Source organism: Festucalex cinctus, chromosome 11 (genome assembly GCF_051991245.1).
Source record: "Festucalex cinctus isolate MCC-2025b chromosome 11, RoL_Fcin_1.0, whole genome shotgun sequence".
NCBI lineage: Eukaryota > Metazoa > Chordata > Actinopteri > Syngnathiformes > Syngnathidae > Festucalex > Festucalex cinctus.
The window spans coordinates 21,324,739-21,347,698 of NC_135421.1; the positions used below are offsets into that span (position 1 = coordinate 21,324,739).

Below are 22,960 nucleotides of genomic sequence, written 5' to 3' on the forward strand. Positions count from 1 at the left end.
AATATCGATTTTTAACGGTGAGATCCGACTGAAGTCGAAATTCGGGTTACATAGCCAGTGTAGGAACGGAACTCAGCCATAACTCGAGGACTCCGCACAGTATATCAATATTTACGACCACATATCGCTCAAAACATGTAAGCGTGCGATACAAGCTGTCATTTGGTCAAAATTTAAGTAGTTTGGAAGATAGTGAACAGTTCTTCAGTCCGCTTAGCTTAATGCTAAAAAAAAAGGGCTATAAACGGGCTAACAAATAGCATCTGTGTCATCATGTTGTCATAACCCAAAGGGTGTCAAACATACGGCCCACAGGCCAGTATACCGACCTGTCTGAGGGTCCAGTAGGACAACACAAACTGCTGATTTTCAATAATATAAATTATTTTTGCTAATTGTGTCCATTGGAGGGCACATTGACAACCATTTAAATGATATTCTGAAATTTGGCAGTTACATAAGCAATGTACTGTATATTTGAACACAAATGTAACAATACTCGGATGCATATATTCTTTATCTGTTGCAAAGAACGATTAATATTAGTGCAGTTTACTGCGCTTACAATAGTTGTGGCTTACTCTATGTGTATGTATAACTAATTTTACTGCCCTCTAGTGACCAAAGAGCGCACACCGAGGGTTTTTATTTTTCCTCAGACAGAATTGTTTACACAATCGAATTAAATCGATCATTCTGATGGTGGTGTGAATGTGAGTTAAGAAAAATAAAATAAATCATAACTTGACAAGATGCGAATCATTCTTCATCTCAGGAATTTATAAAGATGTTCATTTTTTTGTAAAATGCTGTCTTGTGCACTGAAATTATTATTTTTTGTATTTTACATGTGGCTCCAATATTTTGTGCACATGAATGTCATCTAATTATACACCCATCCATATTTTAGCACACATATACAGAAGTTAAATCTTGGACACAATTTGTTTATGTTTCTTTAAGTTGTATTACCTCACGTGGAACACTTCTCTCCGAGTTGCATTGAATCATGTGGAAAAAAAGTGATTAATATTAGCAAAAAAGATTGCAATATGCTTTTTATGTAAAGCCCAACGATGAGGGCAAAAGAGTAACTACTTAAAAATCCTTATTAACCCCGATTAACATCCCAGTGATTGAGAGATCTCTGAAGTAGAAATTCCATTTTACGGACTCCATCTGTATCAGTGTTATCATTGCTGCTTGTCAAAAATGTTTGCATCAATCTACTGTACGTTCAATTAGTTTTATGACGGGTGCACACAGCCTCACGATTGAGCCAGATTTGAGCATTTTCAATCATTCACAGTCTGCAAATTAAATCTTCGAAGTCTTGGAAAAATCATACTCAGCAATTGTTATGTGTTGTGGGGTGAGGGAAGAGTTTTTTTTTTTTTTTTTCCCCCTTTTTCCTCCTTTACCTCATCTGCTTGGTATGAAGCCCATTCCTATGGAAGCCCTTTCCCATCAGTTTAAAAAAATGTTTTTTTGTTTTTGTTTTTTAAAAAATATTTTTTATTTTTATTTTTTTACTGTCAGAAGTTTTGTGAAGTAGTTGTTAAGTATTTTTTTTAATTTTATTTTGAAAATTGACAATAAATAAATAAATAAATAAATAAATAAATAAATAAATGTTTTCTTTTATTCACGGTCACAGTCAGAAATGAGCGTTGTTTTTTTTAGGAAACTGTTCGTTACAATTTGACGCTTGTGAAAAGCAGCTCCACAACTTAAAATATAAATGTACTTTAATGTGACTTGGAAAAATGAGATTGGAGTAATTTTTTTCAAATGAATTTAAATAAATTGTAGTACAGAATTTATTTATCTTGAGTGTGTAGTACTCAAATGAACTGAAGTTAGATTACAGGAACATTTATTACAAACTTCCAGTACTCCAATCTGTTAAATTGTGATATGGAAGGAATGCTGACGTCTCTCTTAAGTAAGCTAACAATGATTGTCTCTGGTGCGCCACACTTACACTGATCAGATATATATATTTAAAGGGATACTTTACAGTACTTATTTAGCCATTTTTGACAGTCAAACATTAATACTTTGCCTATAATAAATTTGATATTTTCATTATTTTTCATGCACAATTAGTATATTTAAAAACACATTTTGCAACTTGCTGTCGACTGAAAATGACATCACAAGGGCTCAGGTAACCAATCACAGCTCAGCTTGTGAATGTCACATGACCAAACCTAGAAAACAGGTGAGCTGTGATTGGTTATCTGAGCCCTTGTGATGTCATTTTCAATCGGGAGCAAGTTGCAAAATGCGTTTTTAAAGGTACTATTTGTACGTGAAAAATAATGAAAGTATGAATTATAGACAAAATATGAACTTTTTATTGCTACAGTGGGCTAAATAAGTGAAGTAACCCATACACGCTCTGTATGTATTTGTTCAGTTCCTTGAAATGTGCATGACTTTTGTAGATAAGAATGCACGGTGGAACCTCGATTTCAGATATGTAAGTTCATATCACATTTTAGGATTTTAGTGATTTTATAATAAGGAGCCAACCACAAGTAATGGTAAAACAATAAACTGTCTTTTAACTTTGATGACATTTGATGAATGCTGATACAGCGAAATTTTATTGTCATCTCGCAAAAATAAAAAGGACATTTCTGCTTGTGCTTTAAGGCGACTCAGGCGAGTCTCTTCACATAAAGAGTACATTCTAATTCTTTTTTTTTTTTTTTTAAATGATCATTGGCGACTTATTGTCAATTTCTGTTTTGTTTGACTTTGCTAGTTTGCATTCCCAACTGTACAACAAATTTTGAGGTTCCACTGTACATGTCGGTAGACAAGAGGACAAACTGTATCGGGAAATAACGTCCACAATCCATCGTCATTGTTCTTAACTGTACAAATGTATTGATATTTGTCTATCTGCAGATTTTCAGTGTACAGCAATTGCTACAATCGTGATCGCATATAAAATTATTTCTCTAAAATGTATAAATAACAAAAGGATTACTTAAGTTATTATATTATAAACAACAACCATTAAAACAGAATCTCTCTCACGTTCTCATCATTGCTTTTTTTTTTTTTTTTTTATACAATGTTGATGTTACAATGTACAATGCTACTCTCTAACACCTTTACCACAAATCAGACTACGTGTATCATGTGGAAAGATGCCACTTCATTCTTCAAAAAAACAAAAAAAAAAACAATAAGCAATTCCACCTCCATAACCCCTTTATAATTTGAATTACAATAGCACAAAAGAGCTTTGTTTACTTTAGATTTCCTCTTGTATACAATATAGAACATATAGATCTTAGTATCTCTTTAATGATTAGATATTTCATAATGTTGCAATGACTTGATGCAGCAGTACAGTGTGTACTCCATGAAGGGGCAATAGCTTAAGGAAAAAAGGATCAAGATGGCCTGAAGAGAAATCAACAAATAAATCATATTGTCCTTTTTTTTTTTTTTTTTTGGGAGTATAAATTGCGTCGAGGGGTCATGCAGTCCTCCGCTTGTTTCCTGTCAGGGAAGGAACCAGGTACTGAAAATTGGTCCGACGCAAACATAAAGTGTCAAACGTCTCACTTGAAGCAAGACGAAAGTTAAAGGGGTCCCATCCTGACAAAATAAAAAAACAACAAAACATAACGCAGTGTCCGTTTTGTGCCTACATACTGTACATACGAGTGCTTTGTTAGCATCACAAGTTTGGTGTCGGACTTTGGCTGGAGCTTTTCACTGATGGCAGCAAAGAACTGGCGCTTAATGCGGAAAGGTCTCTCCTTAACGGCGACAAACACTGCTTTTCCTCTCCCTTCGCTTGTCAATTGAAAGAAAAGTACAGGGGGGGGGGACGACGGTCGGGTCTAGCACGTGAAGTCCTCAAACGCCCCGTGACGCCCGCTGTGATGATGGTGAGGGTGATGGTGGTGGTTGGGTAGCAACGTGTTAGCGTACGCTCCTTCTGGGTGACTCCGCGACACGGCGTTGGGTTCCTGTGAAAAAAAAAAAAAAAAAAAAAAAAAAAAAGGACAACTTGAATTGTCATGAACGATTCTTCGGAAAAAAAAAAAAAAGAGGCGTTATTCAAAGTTTACTGTCAAACAAAACTTAAGAGAATGTATCAAAAGTCTACATAGCATATTGCTAACAAACGCAAATAGCATCAACAGATGAAGACATACAACAGAACACAACTCACAGGCATACTTTATATTATTTATCCTCTGACAAAAGCTGCTAATATTACAACAGCTTAATGAGTCACTTACAGTAGTTGTGAAAGTCTTCTTTTTTGGTGTCAGCACGACTATAATAATGCCCCATGGTGGCAAATCGATCTAATTATGTTTTGTTTCACCACCAAATACTAACTTATTTCTTAAATACATTTTTGACTGAAATTCTACTACATTTAGATACGTGTAAGTGGGTAAAACTAAAAATTCAGCAAAAATAAATTGTCCACACACTCTACTCACTCTAAAAAACATTTGGGTCAAAAGTAACCCAATTATGGATTATAAAATAAAAATGGATCAATCCACTTTATGGGTCAATTTAACTTTTTGATCCAAGTAAAGGATCTGACCAATTTTTATGAGTACTTTTACAGTAAAAGACCCAATTTCTTGACTCAAAGTTGGGTCAAATATACCCCAGCAGAGGATCAGTCCATATTTGACCCAGTTGGGTTATTTTTGACCCAACTGTTTTTAGAATGTGAAGAGTGAGGGAAAATTGATTATTTAATTGCTGAATTTTTAGGTATAAAAAGTATATACCCAGTATAAAAAACAAGTTACACAATGCTATGCTTCTATCTTTGTGGCTCATTTTGGGGAAGTCCCTTATCTTTCATGCCTGTCTCACAAACCAAAAGTCGCCACTCCAAAAGCTTTCCCATAACAGTGGATGCTGTTTTCCAAGTCCCATTGTCCCAATACTTTTGTCGGTATTCTGTACCGATTCTGACATGATCACATCCGCAAATTTGCATTTAAAAAAAATCAATACGGCTTGTTTTTCCCCCCCATGAAAAGCTAATTATATTACAGAAAAGGATGCAGCCTTGCACAAATTTAGGAATCGATTAATTTAATGATGACTGAAAAAAGCAATCACCCCGGAAAGGGCGGCAAGTAATGAAAAACTAAAGTGAACAAGGAAAAGGACACAAGAAGAACCTAACCCCAACGTGATGACAACACACTGTTCCGAGACAGATGGAAACACAAAATGAAACATAAATAATATCTAACAAGATGTTTGCAACTGGTTTTCATCACTGCCGGCACTGCAGGAGCGAGTGAACAGCGCTGAGAACTTTGGACCTATTTGCGATACATCCAAATAAAGTTGTGCAATAAACAAGTCCAGCCTCTGAGCAAATTGCTGTAATGAATTCAAAACATTGCACGTTACTAGTTCAGAAGTGGAAAAATAATAAGATTTTCCCTGAATACTCCCATCTAGTTTCTTAATAGAATCATGATGCCACGGGGAAGTAGGCACTAGATGAAAAGAAGCACATTTTTTGTCGCAGTACAGAATGTGCCTGACCTCTGTTTTCATCTCTTCCAGACCCACTGTCGCAACGGTGGCGGGCTGCGGTTGCGGCTTGCTCTTCTTCTCCTCTTTTTGTGGCCTCAGTACACGTTGTAGTCGTTGCTTGAAGACCTGACACGGAAACGGCAAACACAAAAGAACAGAAAATGAGGAGCGCATCCGACACCCGGCCTGTCATTTGTGGCACGTGAGAAATTCAGCAAAAGACGAGGTGATGACACTAAATAGGTAGTAAGTATCCGTTGTAAAATTTTTAACTAGGTCCAGAGAGACATGTAGCAATCATTGTATTAATCCATTTATTTTCTATAGTGCTTGCTTGTCCTAATTAAGAGTCATGGATGAGCTAGAGCAGACTTTAGGCCGGAGTAGCTAGCTAGCTATCTAGCTAGCCACCTGCCTAGCTAGCTAGCTAGTTAGAAACCTGCCTAGCTAGCTAGTTAGCTACCTGCCTAGCTAGCTAGCTAGCTAGCTAGCTACCTGACTAGCTAGCTACCTACCAGCTAGCTAGTTAGCTAGCAAAGAGCTTCATCTGACTACTAGTCCAGCTAAACATGTTATTGAGTTGCCCCTAAGCCAATAATTGTTGCCTTTGTGGTGGCGAATAAGCTACACTTCTGACAAGTGTCATTTCCACAAAAGGATGATGAGGTAAGATGGGGAAGCCGCGCTAATTGCTAAGCTAATTTAAGATTGACGCGTTTGGAATTAAGCGCTTGGGTAATCAACTACACTTGTACAGAAGTCTGGCTGGAACCACATTAAAGTGGTTCATATCCAACTTTGGATAGCAAAATAGCAGGAAAATTAATAAGTGGGTGGAGTCTGGAGAAAAATACTTGCAGAACAGAACCGGAAACGGAAATTAAGTTCTACCATGACGAGTGGCCTATAAAAAGGTGAAAACTATTACACTGTACACCATTTGAATATATTTTTTTCATCAATCAAAGCCTATATTATGACTTTTTTTTTAACGTGAGTGGGTTTTTTGTTGTTGGTTTTTTTCAGTGCGTACATTTGCCAATGTAAAGACATGCAGCCCTCCTACCTGTTTGTCCAATATATCCGTTGTGTTTCTGACATTTGTCTCTGGAACTACTCTTACCGCTTACGTGATATGCTTACATCCGATTCTGGCGTGCTAGATATGCAACTCCATCGTCTGGGGCCTGATATGCTCATTTAATCAGGCAGCGTGACATTAATCAGACTGCACAATAAATGACAATCAGTCTGAGGGGAATTCTGGGCGACATTTTGTCTTGGCCCGTTGGATCGAGGTCAAAAAGGGCCCGCCGTGTTTAAAATGAGTGCCAATGGGCTGTTTTTTTTTTTTCTTTTTCTTTAATCCTGCTGATTTTTGGACTGCAAAATTAGAGTAAGGCTAGCATGGACTCGCCAAGTTGCATTCACAATAAGCATAATATTTTATGCGCAAGTATCATCTGTCCAGACACAGATACTATACCTCATAGATATAATCCAGAATTTCTAAGATAGTCAGGATGCTGGCTCCGATAAAAAGACCCATCTGTCCACCAATGTCACCTAAAAACAAAAACTGAAGTTATTACCAACTTTTTGCTACAGAATTCTTACAAATTTTAACTTAATTCATCAAAACAGTAGCACCTCGAGATATGAGTCTAAACATGACATTCTGATTAATATTATATTTGTGGAATACGAGTTAAGGAGCAAAATCCAGCCATTTTTATCTATCTCAAGGGGCGGCCATTTTGCCACTTGCTGTCGACTGAAGATGACATCACAATTGTTCATGGCTCAGGCAACGACCAATCACAACTCACCTGTTTTCTGAAGCTGAGCTGTGATTGCTTGTTACCTGAGACCTGGGAAACTGAGATGTCACCTTCAGTCTACGGCAAGTGGCAAAATGGCCGCCTTCTGATATTGATAGTAACTGCTGGATTTGACTGCTTAACTCATATTCCACTCAGAATATTAACCAGAAATACCGTACTTAGACTAGTGGAGCTGCATAGAACACATTATTGGCAAGACATTTTTTGGGGGTTAGCTTCCCCTTTAATCCACTTTTAAGATGGAGTTTGCTGTTTTAAAATTGCTAGCTAGATTTGAATGTAGCCTTACTTTACTCCTCAACACCTTTCTCCTCCCCCTCAAGCCTCTTATCTAAGCCACGCCCCTCACGAACACGAGACAGGCACCGTAAAATAACTTGCATAGTTAACAAGCCATTGTTAGCCACAGCTGCTACATTGTAAGCACGACTTATGCATGTTGGAGTGTTGTGTTGTTAGCCTTGTTTTTTTTTCTCGAGTTGTTCAACTTTTGTTGCTAGCCAGTGGTAAGTAACCCCTTAGTGACAAGTTTTAAGATAATGATTAAAAAATAAAATAAGAAGGAGCCAGAGAGGAAAAGAATGAATTAGACTCATATCTCAAGGCAGCAATGTAAATACATAGAATTATGGTGGCAGAGGTTATACCTAATAAACCTGCAACGTCATAGGCTTTCTTTTGCTCTATTGTTTCAAAGTTGAGAGCCTCAAAGAAGATGTCCAACACCAGGAAATTGTCTCTAAGAGAAACAGTCAGAATATTAAAATATAGCAAATCACAACATGACAAGAATAACAACAGACCAGAAATAATTGCAATATTCCATCAACACTCTACTGATATTTGTGTGTAAAATAGCTTATGAATGGTTTTGTTTGTTTTATACTGTCAAGATGTGCAACAATTGGCAACTAATCAATTGTTAAATTAACCCATAATTAATTTGACATTGATTAGTTCACAATTGTCCAACTACTTGGATTAACGGATGAATTTAATGTTGAAATAATTTTTAGCTGTAGCCCTAATACTGTACTATACGTACACTTATCTCTACTCCAGGAGATTATCTACTCACAATAACACAAATAACAATTTATTACTACTACTAAATACAAAATAATGCTATCATAAACATGGTGTTGTGTTTTATGTTGTGTGCAAGTGATCGCAGGCTCGAGGTCAGAGTTAATGATCAGTTTTACGAGAAGTGCATCACCCGCTCCCGCTCTCTCTCGCTCCCGCGCGCGAGGTCCCGGGGAGCTCTCCTACCTGATGTAGTCTTCGGACTTGTCGTATTTCCTGGAGAGATAGCGAGCCGAACCCTTGCTGGGGATTTTGACCATGGAGAGCTCTTTGCCGTAACGGGTGAGATTGCAGGGCGTCTCGCATGGACAGCTGTCACCGCTGGTCTTCTGAAGCTGTGCTGAAAACGTAGCACATAACAACGTTTCAGTTTAGATCTGCAGGCTCATAAAGAAACAGAATTAGGAGGAATGTCCAAAATTGTAGTTATAAATTGGATTTTAGGGAATTGTGAGCGGGTTGTATAATATTGTATTGGATCGGTAACTTTCATGCGAGGAGAAGAATAAGCAGGATTTTCCATCTGTTACATAGTGGGAATCTTCTCCAGTTCAAGTTTGGAAATGGTTTGCTAATTAATTAGGCACTTTAAACGTAATCAAATTATGATATACTGTACAGCACGCATTTTAAATGGCTATTTTTGAGAAATAGACTTTCGTTAATGTTCTGAATAGGGATACACCAATAACCGATATTGGGCATTTTGACGAATATCAATATCGGCCTTTAAAAAATAAAAAATAAATAAAAAATCTGATGGCTGATGAAAAGGTAAATCTAAAACCATTTTAATCTTAGGGAAATATTTATTTAATTTTTTAGTTAACATTATAAGAGATGCTGTTAACACAGGGAACATTATGAACCTTTTATTTTGTTTGGCATTTAAACAAATAAATGTGAACATTTATTATTTCAGACATTTTTAAATTTAGGGAAAAAATCTTTAATGCAGAAAAGTATAGATTTAACATTTAACTTTTTAAGGCGTACTAAATACTATTAACACTGAGAGCCCCCTGAACATTTTGTTAGAAATTTAAAATGAAGTCTATTGTCTAAGTTTGAAAAAAATATATAGTGGTATACATTTTTTACATTTTTAAAATCTGAAAAATTGTTCAATAAACATGCTTTAAGACATTACAATAGAGTTAAGGTTTGTATTTGTATTTAAAAGAAAAAACAAAAAAACGACGACAATATTTTTTGTCCCCTTTTTACTGAAAATGAATATCCGGCTACAAATATCGGTTATCGGCCCTGGAAAAACTATCTCGGTCTATATCTCTATTTGTTAACATCCATTAGTGGGTGGCGATAGGAAAATGCAGATCCCAGTGTGACACAGATGATAACAAATGATTTACAGTGTCGTCTATTTTATGCAAGAGAACAATGGTGTATATTTCTCATGCGGAAATGCTTCCTCTGTGAAAATTATATTTTAAACTATTACCTCCCATCAAGTAGGCATAATTCATAAAATTGTATTCATGAGTGTGACCCATATGGATATAACCCACTCCTAATATATTGAATAAGTTATAAATGTAGTGATGAGAGGCGTAATTAAATTGGTGGCTTAAATGGCAGAAAAAGTGTAATTATCCCGCACATATATCTACACGTTTGCCCGTTAGCATAAAATCTTTTATACTGCAACATTAATGCCATTGAAAGCGCGGCACTTTTGTTCCGTGCCGAGATCAGATTGAAGATGGAGGAGACGGCGCAGAAATGACGAATAAGTTTAATATTAACAGTTCAACAATGGAGGTCATCCCACTCCAAAGTGACAAAATCACAATGGGGGAAGTCATTTCAAGATATTCAGATTGCCGTCCTCCGGCGATGCTTATATGGGGGGGAAAAAAACATGTGAAATCTTATACTGTATAGTACCTATTGTGTGGCATTGTCTAGCGTAATGAGAAAAGAAATGAAGGCAGATTGTTTCTTACCAAGTGCTTTGTCAACACAGTTGATTTTATTAGGAGGACAGATATCAGCGGTTCCTGGAGAGGAGAGCACATAATGAGTCTGATCAATCACTAACAAAATGATCAGTGACCCGCGTCTACCGCAATGAGGAAGAACGGCTGTGAACAACGCGCCGTCGCTTATCATTCATCTCCCAATGAAGGCAGACGCGCCGAGGATGACTTGCATCCGCCGAGCACGGAGAAATGGAGCATGCATCCTGCACGTGGAGCGCAAACGTCCTCGGAAAAAAACAAAACAAAACACATTGGCCAGTCCATCAAAAGCGGGAATTCATTAGCGGCGCAAGTCATTAGCCACGTTTTGCTTCTTTATGAGGTGTATTGATTAATGTACAATGAAACGACATCGGCTTGTCTGTGTGACTTTTTTCCACGCTCAGTTACGTCTCGTTTGTACAATGTTATGCAATTATCACTGAGAAGAAATTAGTCTCGGATAACAAAAAGGCCGCTGTACTTTATTTTTGTCTGAAGAGACAAAAGCCGTGCCGTGTTTCCATGAGCTGTCCACATGTCACAGGACAAGAACAGCCTAATAGCTTTTTTGGGTGGTCGCCCAAATATAGAAATAGACTCAGACACTAAAATATTAAGGCAACCAGATCTTGGAAAACACTTTTTTGCTTCTATGCCTTAATGGTGGTATAAGACTTCAAAATGGGAGATACTTTAAAAAGTCACAAAATGTGCATGTGTAATATTCTGTTGAGAGACATTTTTGTACTGCTTATCCTCATTACATGTGCTTTAGTTTTCCATTCTTTTGTCACATGAGGTGCGGAGTTAGGACCCCAATGCAGACAGGACAAAGTAACAGATTGACGGAAACCTTGATTAAGCGACCTCGTTTGAGAGAGTGGGGCTAGATGCATGGAAGCAACCTTGAGAACAGCTTGCATGGAAGCGTAAGGTTAGGAAACCTCGAATAAGGAACCTCGACATACTGACAGAAGTGTCATTCAGTAACTCTCGCTAAGGTGATGCAAAATTCTACGTGACAGAATAAAGGCTTACATGACAAAATAAGAGTCAGCATTTCAGACAGTAAATAAAAGGACAGAGTGACAATTACAGGACCAGAGAAACTGCATAGCAACTGACAACATCATAACCCAAACCAAAACTAAGGACGTAACGATATCCAAACATCATAATATGATAAATATCACGATATAAACCTCATAATACGATAATTATCACGATACTGTGGGGTGGTTGGCAATATAAAAAAAACTCACAATAATGTGTAAAATGCACTGTGTTGTAAAAAAATAAAATAAAAATAAACATAACAGCAGTGGTGGAGAAAAAGGGCTTGGCGATGTCATTGTCATGTGCACCTATTGGCTCAGCGGCGCAAAGCATCATGGTCTATGTAGTTCACAATGTTGTGTTAATTTGGGTGAAGCAGGCCAAAATGTCTTTTTTGATGGAGATGTTTAAAAATATGTACTCGTATGACTGATTTATAGGAGTGATAACTGCTGCAGTGGCCAAAACATTCCTAATTAAAATTAAACAGCATTAATAAACTAAGCACCAGAAGGTGCTAGAACTGCACAAATGGAATACAGCCTCACCTTTTTAACAAATGTGCTGCTTTTAATATCGAGACATGATGATGACGATGTTGCGGCACTTTTAATATAACGATATCATGATATTGCCATTATTGTTACATAACTACATAAAACACAGTCCTAGCTACTTTTATCAGACCCATGATGACTGGACAAGCATTGAGACAACAGTGTTGATAAGTGGACCTGGACCATGTTGCTAGTTTACAGCGCCAAAACATGCCATTCATCTATAGTGTTTGTTCTTGTTGATGTCAGCGGTTAGCATAGCCTATCCCGGATGACTGGGTGAGAAATGGGATAAATGTTGGACTGGTCACCAGCCAACTAAAGACAAATAGAACAATTTAAAAAAAAAAAAAAAAGTCACTGCTCTACAAAGTCTTTCAAGTTAGCATCCACCACAAGCAGCCGTTGAGGGTTTTGGTGGCAAAAAGTTGGATGGAGGGAAGCAGGGAGGGAAAGAGTGTAAAAAATAAATTTATTTTCAAACAACAGCAAAAAAAGCCAGCAAGAAATGTAGAATCAAAAGTATTAGTTTAAACAAATCAAAATCCAAACGTAAAACAACAAAACCAAAACATGACAAAGGCTACATAACCACAAACTGACAGAAGACAGAAAGAAACGAGTGAATTACCGTAAAAACAAGCAAACCGACGAAACAACGAGGTACACCTGGACAAGACAAGTGGCTGATTGGTTGACGCAAGAAACGGGGCTGACCAGAACAGGTGGAAACAAAAACTTAACGAGACAGACAAGACATGAAACATGAAAAAAAAAGGACAATATATGCTAATTGTAAACATGTAATAGGACGTACTTCTAAACTACAATACTAATAAACAATAACAACTTTGATTATATATAGTGCTGTTAAAGGGAGCCAGGAACCCTCAACAGAATTCTAAGTGGTAATTAAATATGTGTGTTTATTCCAGTTCCTAAATGTATGAACAGATGCTGCTGAGGAATTTTTTTTTTTTTATTTTTTTTTTACATATACAAACAAAGCTATAAGTAGGGCTATAACCACTGCATGTGCAAGACAGGATTATCGTCCACATCCTGTTTACTGTGTAAAAACTGTAAGTCAGCGATGTAACATTTGAACAGCTGTGCGTGTGTGTGGTTGAGAGTGAAAAAACTTTCTATTCACAAGTTGGCCTCCCTTGACAATCTTTTGAGCCAATTGCTCTCACGAGTCCTGTAAAGCAACTTCCGTCTTAGTAATATTCAACTATAAATTAATTGTGCTCACTAAATATATGTTACTCCACACATGCTCTGCTTGACCAAAGCTCCCACATTTATTAAATTTGATATCTACACTAAACAGAATTCCTGATGCAATACATCATCACCGTGGGAAGCAAAGTGGTGCTGCTACTCTCACAACTCCCAAGTGATTACTGCTCACAATCTTGTTAATTCAAATGTTTCTCCCATTTCTTTGCTTGTCTTGTTCATTTGCAGCTGGGACTCGTTTCTTGTTATAAAGGAGCTATTTCTCAAAGTAAAGTTGAGCTTGCAATTTCTCCCCCGGACTGACGCGCCAGGCAGCGGCCATTTATAATTTAGCTCACAAATTGATTTGCCACTGTTAAAAAACAATGGAAGCAGCACTTATCATGGTACAGCTGTCATAGCGTAACGTAATAGTTGTGGCCCTGAGGTATTTTGGAAAACAGTACTATTATTCTTTGTCCACTCTCAATTTCACTCTCATTTTTATTTTTTATTTTTTTTTAGACGTTACAGTCCAAAACATGTGTGACCGATTTGCAGTCAATACAACATCCAAATGGTTTTCTAGTATAATATTTTGTTTTTTTCTGTAGCTTAAATTTGGTGTTGTGGTGTAACAACTTGCATCTCTTTCCTGAGCTTTAAACGCCGCCACCCGCTCCTTGGATATAAACACACAGTTTACATTCAGTGGCATGACTCTTTGCAGCCGTGTTGATGACACACATGCTGTGCGAGTCTAGACACCTCATTTAGCGTTTGAAAGACTGGCGTCCCACTCATATCCTCCAGACGATTAGGGAAAATGAAAAATCGGGAATCAATAGTGATAAATGTCTGTTTGACACAGCAAACGACATTTTCTAATCTGGCTGGCCTATTTGTTTGTGCCTGTCGGATATTAAGTCTTTTACTTCATTTCACCATAATTCAATTGTAATATACTTTTACTGTGGAACGTCCAAATTAAAATAAAGTCACACCATTTGGAAAAACATGCCTCAAAAGTTGCACAAAAAAACCCCCATGAGATTGTTTTTCTTTTTTACCATCTCCAAAGCCCATATTCACATAAATTCACGGAACAAAAGAAACGTGTAACTCCACATGAGTCCTCTGTAGGATTATATACAACACATTTAATTGTTGTATCCTTTCGAATTAGCAATGGATGTTTGTTCATGTGGACAGATGATATATCAACAGCTCACAGAGATATATTCTTTATCCTCTGCGAAGAACAAATAATATTACTGTGGTTTACCAAGGACCTGAGACATCTCCATGTATAGACAAACAGTATGTCTGTATTAGACATACGCCAGAAGGATTAGCACAATGTTTATTGAAGTGAAGCAAAAAATGTAACAAAACATATTTAATTTCCTTACATTCCATTTCATTTCTTTTCATTTCAACAGGGTGAGGCATATCACAGTTGAACGCTTCAAATGTGTAATTTGAACCATGCATTGTAAATCCAGTCTAAAGTCAAAAGTACTTAAACTGCCACCTAGAATAAATGTGTTTGCCTTTGGAGGTTCCACAATACGATATTTATATCTAACAACGTACGTGGTTAATAATTACAAAACTCTCACAGACTTCTGACCAAAAAAAACAAAACAAAACAGATTCACGATTCACAGCTGTACCGATTCGGTTCCTTGCTCGGTCCATGCGACCACCCGCCTTGCGCGTCACACTTTAGAAGCCGTAATCATAAACGGTGCAAATTGACGACGGGCTGCCAGAGCGACGGGTTCGGAAATTCACTGAGATGTTAATCAGGGCTGACACCTGACGGAGAGCTGCCATCACAGCTGAAGGGCATTCCGTTCCACGTAGAACAGCTCAAGGTCAGACACGCCAAATTACATCTGTCCTTCCAAGGGTTCAAGTGGGCCAAAATGCAGATGGATTATTTTGCACATGCCTTATGATATCATGTAAATGTGAGGCTGCCGTGGATCGACTCATTATCAAAACAGTCGCTTTGCAGATATTCCAATGGTAAGCCGAGACAACTAATTCAATTCTTAATTCACCCTGGCTGTCACTCAATGTCATCCACCCCCTCCAGGCTATTCTGCATTTGCCCCAAGATGCACATTTTAAAATTCTAAAACTTTTAGTCTATAATTTTCAACGAAAGCTAATCTGTACTCACAGTACTTCCTCTTTTGTTTCTTCTGTCAAATTTACAGCAATCTAAATAGTGTGTCACCATCTAGTGGTCAACAGTGAAATTACACCCAAAATAAACGGGGAGGCAGAACAAAATAGTTTTTTCGCCGTTTCTACATAAAAATGACAGTATAGTACATTATTTTCTATCTATAAGTGAGAAATATAAAACCTACCTGGCATGTGCACCATCCTGCAGTTGCACACCCGCACGACCTCATTGGTCTCGCAGAGCAGGCGGCAGGCGCTGATGCTGTACGTGTCGTATCCGGGGAACTTCTCCTTGCTGCTGGAGCGGCAGTTCCCCCAGGGCTGGGGCAGGTATGTCAGCTAAGTACAGAGATTTATTAGCCAGGCAGCAAGGCAGGCATGGCGCTTGCGGTTGGGCTTGACGATGTTGAAGATAAAAAAGACCTACCCTTTGCTCCTGACATGAAACAAAGGTCTGGAAGCCTGGAGAGACACCGAAGCCCAGCTGGTGAATGTACGGCGGCTCATCCTGACTGTGGATTTGAACTCGGATTCCGGCCTCCAGAGATGTCTCATCTTCAAAATGGAGGATAGGGAAGAGCATGGAAATTCAGAGGACAAGGGAAATGTGATGTCAACACGTGACACCACAGATGAATATATTTCCCTATGTGTGAAAACTACATGAAATCCATACCTTCAGCCATTTTGACAAATATGCCAGTTTTTTTGGGGGGAATAAAGTGATTTGACGCCAGTATAGAGGAACCTCATTTCACAAACTTAATTCGGCCAGAGAATTTGTATGGCAAACAAAATATTTGAGAATTTTCTTTTTTTTTTTAAATGTGTATTTAACTCATTCATTGCCCTCCACGAGTTGACTCGGGTATTTAATATATGTGGCTCGCCCCCATCCACGAATTAACTCGGGTTTGCAATTTAACTCATTTGCTCCCAAAAACGTATATATACGTTCTTTTTTTTTTCTTTTTTTTTTTTTTTAAATGATAGAGCATACAGACGGCTTTGTTGCATCCTCTGAACTGAAGAGAATGGTTGAAACAATGGCAGTTATTACAAAAATGGCCAGGGCATCAACCAGGGATCAACCAGGGCATATTGCAACAGGCTGTTTTCCCCACAGTTTTAAACAGATTTGTGAATATTGTTGAAACTATAGCTATATTATAATGCTAATTGCTGCAAAATGTAAACAGATAGAAATATACTTTTTTGTCCTGGTGAAAGAAGAGACTCTAATATTTCTTTTGGTAGGTTCCATATTTTTATAGCAAGGGAAAATAATATTCTGTGGGCCTTCAATCAAATGAGTCAAAATCCAGTAAAACAGCCGGGAGCGAAGGGGATTGCTTCAGTGAAAATGGCTGAGAGTGAATGAGTTAATATTGGACTTGATTATAATTCTGTATTTCTATTTCTAACATAATGGCGATTGATTTCGGCGATTCCACTATACTGTAATGGTATTTCGATTACCCCATGTGGGGATAAATTCAAACTTCAAATCGAAGTTAAGACAGCCACATGCAATGAATTATGTATGATTTCCAAGTGTTCACTCGAATACTAACAATTTTCAGTCAATGGGTTGACGATTAGCATGGTTACGTTTTCTCATCCGTTCACACATTCTGACAAAAACGGTTGCAGTACACTGCCCTAAGAATGATGCACATTATTATTCTTTTACGTTAATTCAACATCAGCCAGTATAGCACAAAAATATTTGCTGTCTTACTTGTCTCTCTCCATATTGGCAGGTATTCATCCTGCTGGATATCCAGCATAATCTCCAGCCCATTTCCCATCCCACCTTGCTTGGTTTTCCTGGATGTGGTCTTGTTCCCATTAAAGGTGTAACATTTCCCATATCTTGTATAAACCTGCAAGAAAACACAATCAAACATGAGCGTGGCAAATTCGAGGCCAGATTGAAATGAGTGTAGAAACATAAATAAGCAAGCTGACATTGTGACTGAATATCTGTCAACATTTGGATGCAATCAGTATCCACTACTCGCTGTAATTAATGATGTTTTAATCAGATTGGTCACTGTTGTACAAAATGTAATTTCAGAGAAGTTGGGTTGTTATATTATGATAAGGAACAAACAGTGCTTCGAGATCCAGGGAGAAATAGAAAAAAACAACATGGCAGTAAATTGCTGGAAAAGCAATCAGGTAAACTCATGTTCCCGCAAACTTTGATGTCAGCAAATAACAGTAAAATAAAACTGATGTTGCTCTGCTTGCTTGCTTGCTTGCGGTGCACTTCTTGCTCTGTGTGTTCGCCGGCTTGCCAGCGCCTTGTCGCTATGCTCCCTGACACTGTGGATAATAAATGTCCAAGATGTCACTTCTTATGGGTGCATATCATTTTATAAAGAGCGACTCATTATCCGGTCCCTCAAACAAATTCATTTCGGTTTCATCACGATGCTGGCATGATGAAATATGGAAAGGTTGGACTTGATTGAATTTTAAAACTTGATTTGCTGGACTTGATGGTGTATATACAAGTAAATGTACTATAACCTTGAGCGTAATCAGGTATGAGTGCACATCACCCACCAACTAATCACCTAGTACAGGATCACTTTGCATTGTCCTGAGCCAAATATCCAAAGCTAAATAAACTACATCCCATTATTGTTTCAATATGTTTTTGTGTATTTTCTTTTCAAACACGGAGCCAAGCTTTTCCTCACAACCATTATGTTGAATCCAATCCATTTTCAAACATTTTGAAGACATTAAAGTGGCAAAACCTCTTCCTGCAAACTGCCATAATAATGTGCAATAATACACACCCGTCGGCAAAAAAAAAAAAAAATGTCAGGGAAAAACAAAAGGTTCATTGTTGGTAGTGGTGCTGACCGCATCCCACTAAAATGCTGTGTCGAATATTTTGTTGCATCAGAACAACCTGGTGGTTAGCACATCTGCCTGTGATTGGCCGGTGACCTGTCCAGTCCGGGGTGGACCCGACCCCTCGAGCTAAGTCAGCTGGCATAGGCTATGGTATGGAAGCGTAGAGCTGCCAATGGGGAGTAAACATTTTTGGCTGGCAAGTATGTTCGAACATACTCGCAAATATGTTCGAACATAGTTGCAAATACGTTCGAACATACTCGCAAATATGTTCGAACGTACTTGTAGGCTACATGCTACAAAGTTAGCATACCTCCCCATTATACCGCGGGGTATTATTCGAGTATGTTCGACCATATTTGCGAGTATGATCGAACATATTTGCGAGTATGTTCGAACATACTCGCCAACCAAAACTGTTTACTCCACATTGGCAGCTCTACGCTTCCGTACTATGGCCAAGCATAGAAAAATGGATGGACGTGGTGTTCCATTTCAATGGTTCTTAACCTGGTTGTAAAGTGGTCAGACGAATATGTGCCATATCAATTTACATGTATAACGGAACATGGCGTTCCACAGGGTTCAATTCTGGGTGCTCCGATGTTTTCATAGGATCTGCTGCCATTGGGTTACATCTTAGAAAACAGCAATGGTTGGTTTAAAGTTCTCTATGAATATAAAGTTGAGTGATGGGATTAAGTGAGTATGAACACTTCCTTAAACTGCACGGAGATAAAGAATACAAGAACACACCGCTTTGTGATTTCAAGGTGAAGAGAGCCAGATTCGCCTTCTCTCCCTGTTTATTTTATTCACCAGTAAACAGTATACATATGTCTTTAATTTGAATAAAAAATGAACAAATCATACTTTATCTTTGAATAAAGAAGGGTTGGGAGTAGTAAACCTAATCACCTTTCATTGGGATTTCCAGCTGTGGTTAAACCAACAAAGTATGTCTGAATACCACCCATGTCTTTTCTCGCAGCGAAATAGGGCATTAATTACCACAGTGAGCAAAATCCATTGGATTCATTTAGTGAAGAAAACGCTGGCCGGTAATGAAAGTGTTGGAGAAGAGGAAATATCTTGGCAGGGGAGTCGACCAACAAGGCCCCAGAGACGCGAATAAACAATCAGGCCGACATATTAAAGAGTCACGCTGATGACTCCTAAACATGGACGTCTGTGTTCTGACTTTGAGATCAAACAGATCCGCCAAATGACTGCGCTGAGGATAAAAAAATGAAGGTTGTTTGCAAACCAACAAAAAGTCTTATTTATACACCAGCGTATTTACTTCTGACAGTAAATCTATCAGGGTTGCAGGGTGCAGTCCTTGCCTGGGCATATTCACAACTATGATTACAGAAGGAAATATGAACCGCATAATGTGACTTTAGAGGGAAAAAAAGATATGTATTTTTTTGCAGTAATTGCTTTGTGCCCTTTAAACGGCGTGCAGTGTTAGTAAAAAAGATGAGGGCAAATGTTTGCCTTCATAGGAAATGGATCCTCAGAGAACTGTTCAGCATAATAACAGGCTCGGGATATATTTGCTCAGGTATTTTTAACATTTTTTTGCACTTTTCGCATTGCTATCGACTTGACTGATTATTTGCACACATCAGAGGTAGCCCAAATTCTGTTCTGGTACCAGGAGATCCTCAGACTCTATACTGACGCAACAGGTCCTGGGTTCCTTCTTGGAGCAGGACGTACAGCCTCATGAGAGCTGCAAGGTGTCGGCAGCTTCTAGGCAGTGGCCACCCTAGCTGGACCCCCCCTTTGTTATCGTGGGTGGTCTGTGTGGAGTTTGGATCTGTTACTGTTGCTCAATGAAGGAGCCTCTTCATCAGCACAGCCATAAAAGTGCCCCTGACCTTTTTTCATACGACTCAAAATGTGGCACTTTCTCTCGACGACGAGCTATTTGTAGTTCCCAAATACATATTCAGACAACAATATCTGACATCCTAACCCTCTCATGTCAACATTTATCTGCAAAACCCTCAAACTCCTTATGTCTCCACAAGGAGGTGCAAATTCCCCATACAAAGAGCAATTAATTACACTGCCAAAAGGCAGAAAAAACTACAATAAAATTGAAGCTTTTGATGCTATCGACTGTCTCGCCCAATCCCCATACATCAAGCCTAAGGAGTACCTCTGGGATATCACATAGGGCCCTTTTTCATTGTACCTGTCCAACCCTGAAAGAGCCTGGTTTTGGGGCCGTAGGAATACAATGGAACCGTTCCTCAGATCCAGCCTGATTCTAAAACAAAAGGCCGAGCAGGGCAGTGACATCACTGACATCTATTGGTTGATAAGCAGTAGATACAGTACACATACTTTGCTTTACAAAAATATTTAATCATATTTCCAATTTCGTATGTACCAATCAATTAAATAGTGACGCTCGTAATAAAAACGTAGCTTTTTACAGGTTTTAAAAATTCTGAATCCACACAGTAAATTTTGTAGAGTACATTTTATTCTAAACAATCTATTTCGCCCCACTCTATACAGAGTAAAATTTACACTTGGTAAAGACTAAAATATTCAGAGTAAATTTTACTCAAAGCATTTTTACTGCGTATGAGAGGATTGGCCTCCATGACAAAAACCTAGTAAAGTTTTTTTTATTTTTTTTCATTCAGAAACTCTAAGTAAATTTTAGAAGGAAATTTTTTGGAGTACATTTTATTAGTTTATTATTATTATTATTAAAAAAAAAAAGTTACAAACAGGTTGAGGAACGAACTCACAACCTTCAGCTTGGGAGACTCTCACTCTACCACCTGAGCTATGCCACTCCTACTGTTTGCTAATATCCAAAAGATGACCAAAAACATTTTGGTTTTGGAGGTACACAGGAGTGGGACCTAATTGACTCTGTTTAGAGTAAAATTTACTTTACAAAATTGACCACAGTCCTCAATCCTCATTTGATAACTCTTGCTCATTGCAATACAATTTACAGTTAATATTTATCCATCATTGGCAGCTCTGATTGACTTGTCGTCTTTCTTACAATTAGAAGTGGGAATGGCAACTGCACGAGTCCTAGTAAGAGTCTGACTGACATGTGCTGCTAGCTTGAAATGGTTTAATCTCAATTTGGCTGTTGCAGAGTAGCCGAGGAGGTAAGCTTCACTTATCGCTGATCCTCTCAACCGTTCATTGACACACTTAAGCCCAGCAGGCCGACTTCCTCTGATGGAACGGGCAACAGAGGTGAAGGAGGATTTTGCCTTGGAAATTCTGAAAAGTGCCACAGCCAAGCAACCCGGGGTCTGCTCGCAGCACTGGAGGACGTTGATGTATTCACAAGATTCCCCCCGAGACCACGGTAATGTCTTCCAATTATTTTGCCTCTTCAAGATTTTTTTTAGGAGCTTCCACTGTTTTTTTTTCTTGGCTTTTAAAATCCAGGTTCATCCCTCCCATCAGCAAAATAAACGGAGCATTTTCTCATGTTACACGACGGGTCTTTTCCCAATGGGGATTTTGCACAACTGGTTACTGGCTTCTACAAATCCAATAAAAATAGATGTTTTGCATTTTGCCAAGTAAGTAAAAAAAAAAAAAAAAAAAAAGTAAGCAAAAGCTGTTTGCATCATGGTGCTCAGATGTCCCTGCAAGACAACTAAAAAATATAAATAAATCAGTTTACCATGACAAAGTATAAATCTTTAACAATTCAGTCAAAGACAGTGTCATCATAAACTGCACCAGAGCAAAAGAGGACCTAAGACAAAAAAAAAAAATTAAAAAAATGACAAGGTAAATATTAACCCAGTTTTTAACCTTTCAGGGAATGTTGCTGAAACACAAATAATTTGTCATACTTGGAGCAAAATAATGCACCCGTGTACACCACAGGGAGTCTCCCCTTGCCCTGCTCGCTACACTACAATATGCAAACATTAGTTTATTCTACCAGAAATTCATAATTAATACATGATAATCTTTTCACGCATCCTTACTCGACAGCAGAAGAGAAGATTTTGGGTTCTATACGACAAGCAGCCGCATAATACAGAAGGCGAAGCGCTGCATAATTCAAGTCACTGTTAGACAGTTCGGTCTCTTGGGATATTAATGACATCTGAATAGTAATTATCTTTGAAATGTTTGTGTTCCTTATCATTCCATATGGGTTGATGTTGATTTGGGACATCTGAAGCAGCTCTGAAAATTGCTCATGATATTGTTAAAGAATACATTTCTAATAGCGTCAATCAAAACAGCATCGTTATGTTTGTAAAAGTAGCCATTTTCAGTATGTTTTCTAGATACAGGAATTTAAGTGTTTTGGGTCATGTTCCTGCCTTTATGCCATTTCGCTTTTTCGCCATTTCGACTGTCCCGATCGAGAAATTAGTGGGCAGAGCTTTACACTAATTTCTGCCAGCCACTCTTACCAGTACTTGTTATATTTTCGGTTACTTTGTATTTCTTTCCTGGTGTAAGTTAGATTCCGTCTTTCGGCCTGCTCCCCAAAAATTCATTCTCTGGACTTTTCCCCTGGATGAAGAAATATGGCTCGACATTGGGCTACCTTATCTCCAAC

At 38.1% G+C, this 22,960-nt stretch overlaps 1 protein-coding gene across 3 annotated transcripts in view; it reads right to left on the reverse strand.

The window, feature by feature from the left end:
* Nucleotides 1-2,875: 2,875 nt before the first annotated feature.
* The window catches only part of asic4a (acid-sensing (proton-gated) ion channel family member 4a), a 180,246-nt gene continuing 160,161 nt past the window's right edge, over nucleotides 2,876-22,960 (reverse strand). For all 3 annotated transcript variants that reach the window (XM_077537078.1, XM_077537077.1, XM_077537079.1), the window contains 9 exons: nucleotides 17,246-17,390; nucleotides 15,932-16,059; nucleotides 15,690-15,843; nucleotides 10,454-10,507; nucleotides 8,673-8,826; nucleotides 8,048-8,139; nucleotides 7,043-7,122; nucleotides 5,566-5,682; nucleotides 2,876-3,998 (listed from right to left, as the gene is read on the reverse strand). In XM_077537078.1, coding sequence (XP_077393204.1) covers nucleotides 3,870-3,998; nucleotides 5,566-5,682; nucleotides 7,043-7,122; nucleotides 8,048-8,139; nucleotides 8,673-8,826; nucleotides 10,454-10,507; nucleotides 15,690-15,843; nucleotides 15,932-16,059; nucleotides 17,246-17,390 — 1,053 coding nt within the window. In that variant the 3' untranslated portion in view covers nucleotides 2,876-3,869. The remainder of the gene's footprint in view (nucleotides 3,999-5,565; nucleotides 5,683-7,042; nucleotides 7,123-8,047; nucleotides 8,140-8,672; nucleotides 8,827-10,453; nucleotides 10,508-15,689; nucleotides 15,844-15,931; nucleotides 16,060-17,245; nucleotides 17,391-22,960) is intronic.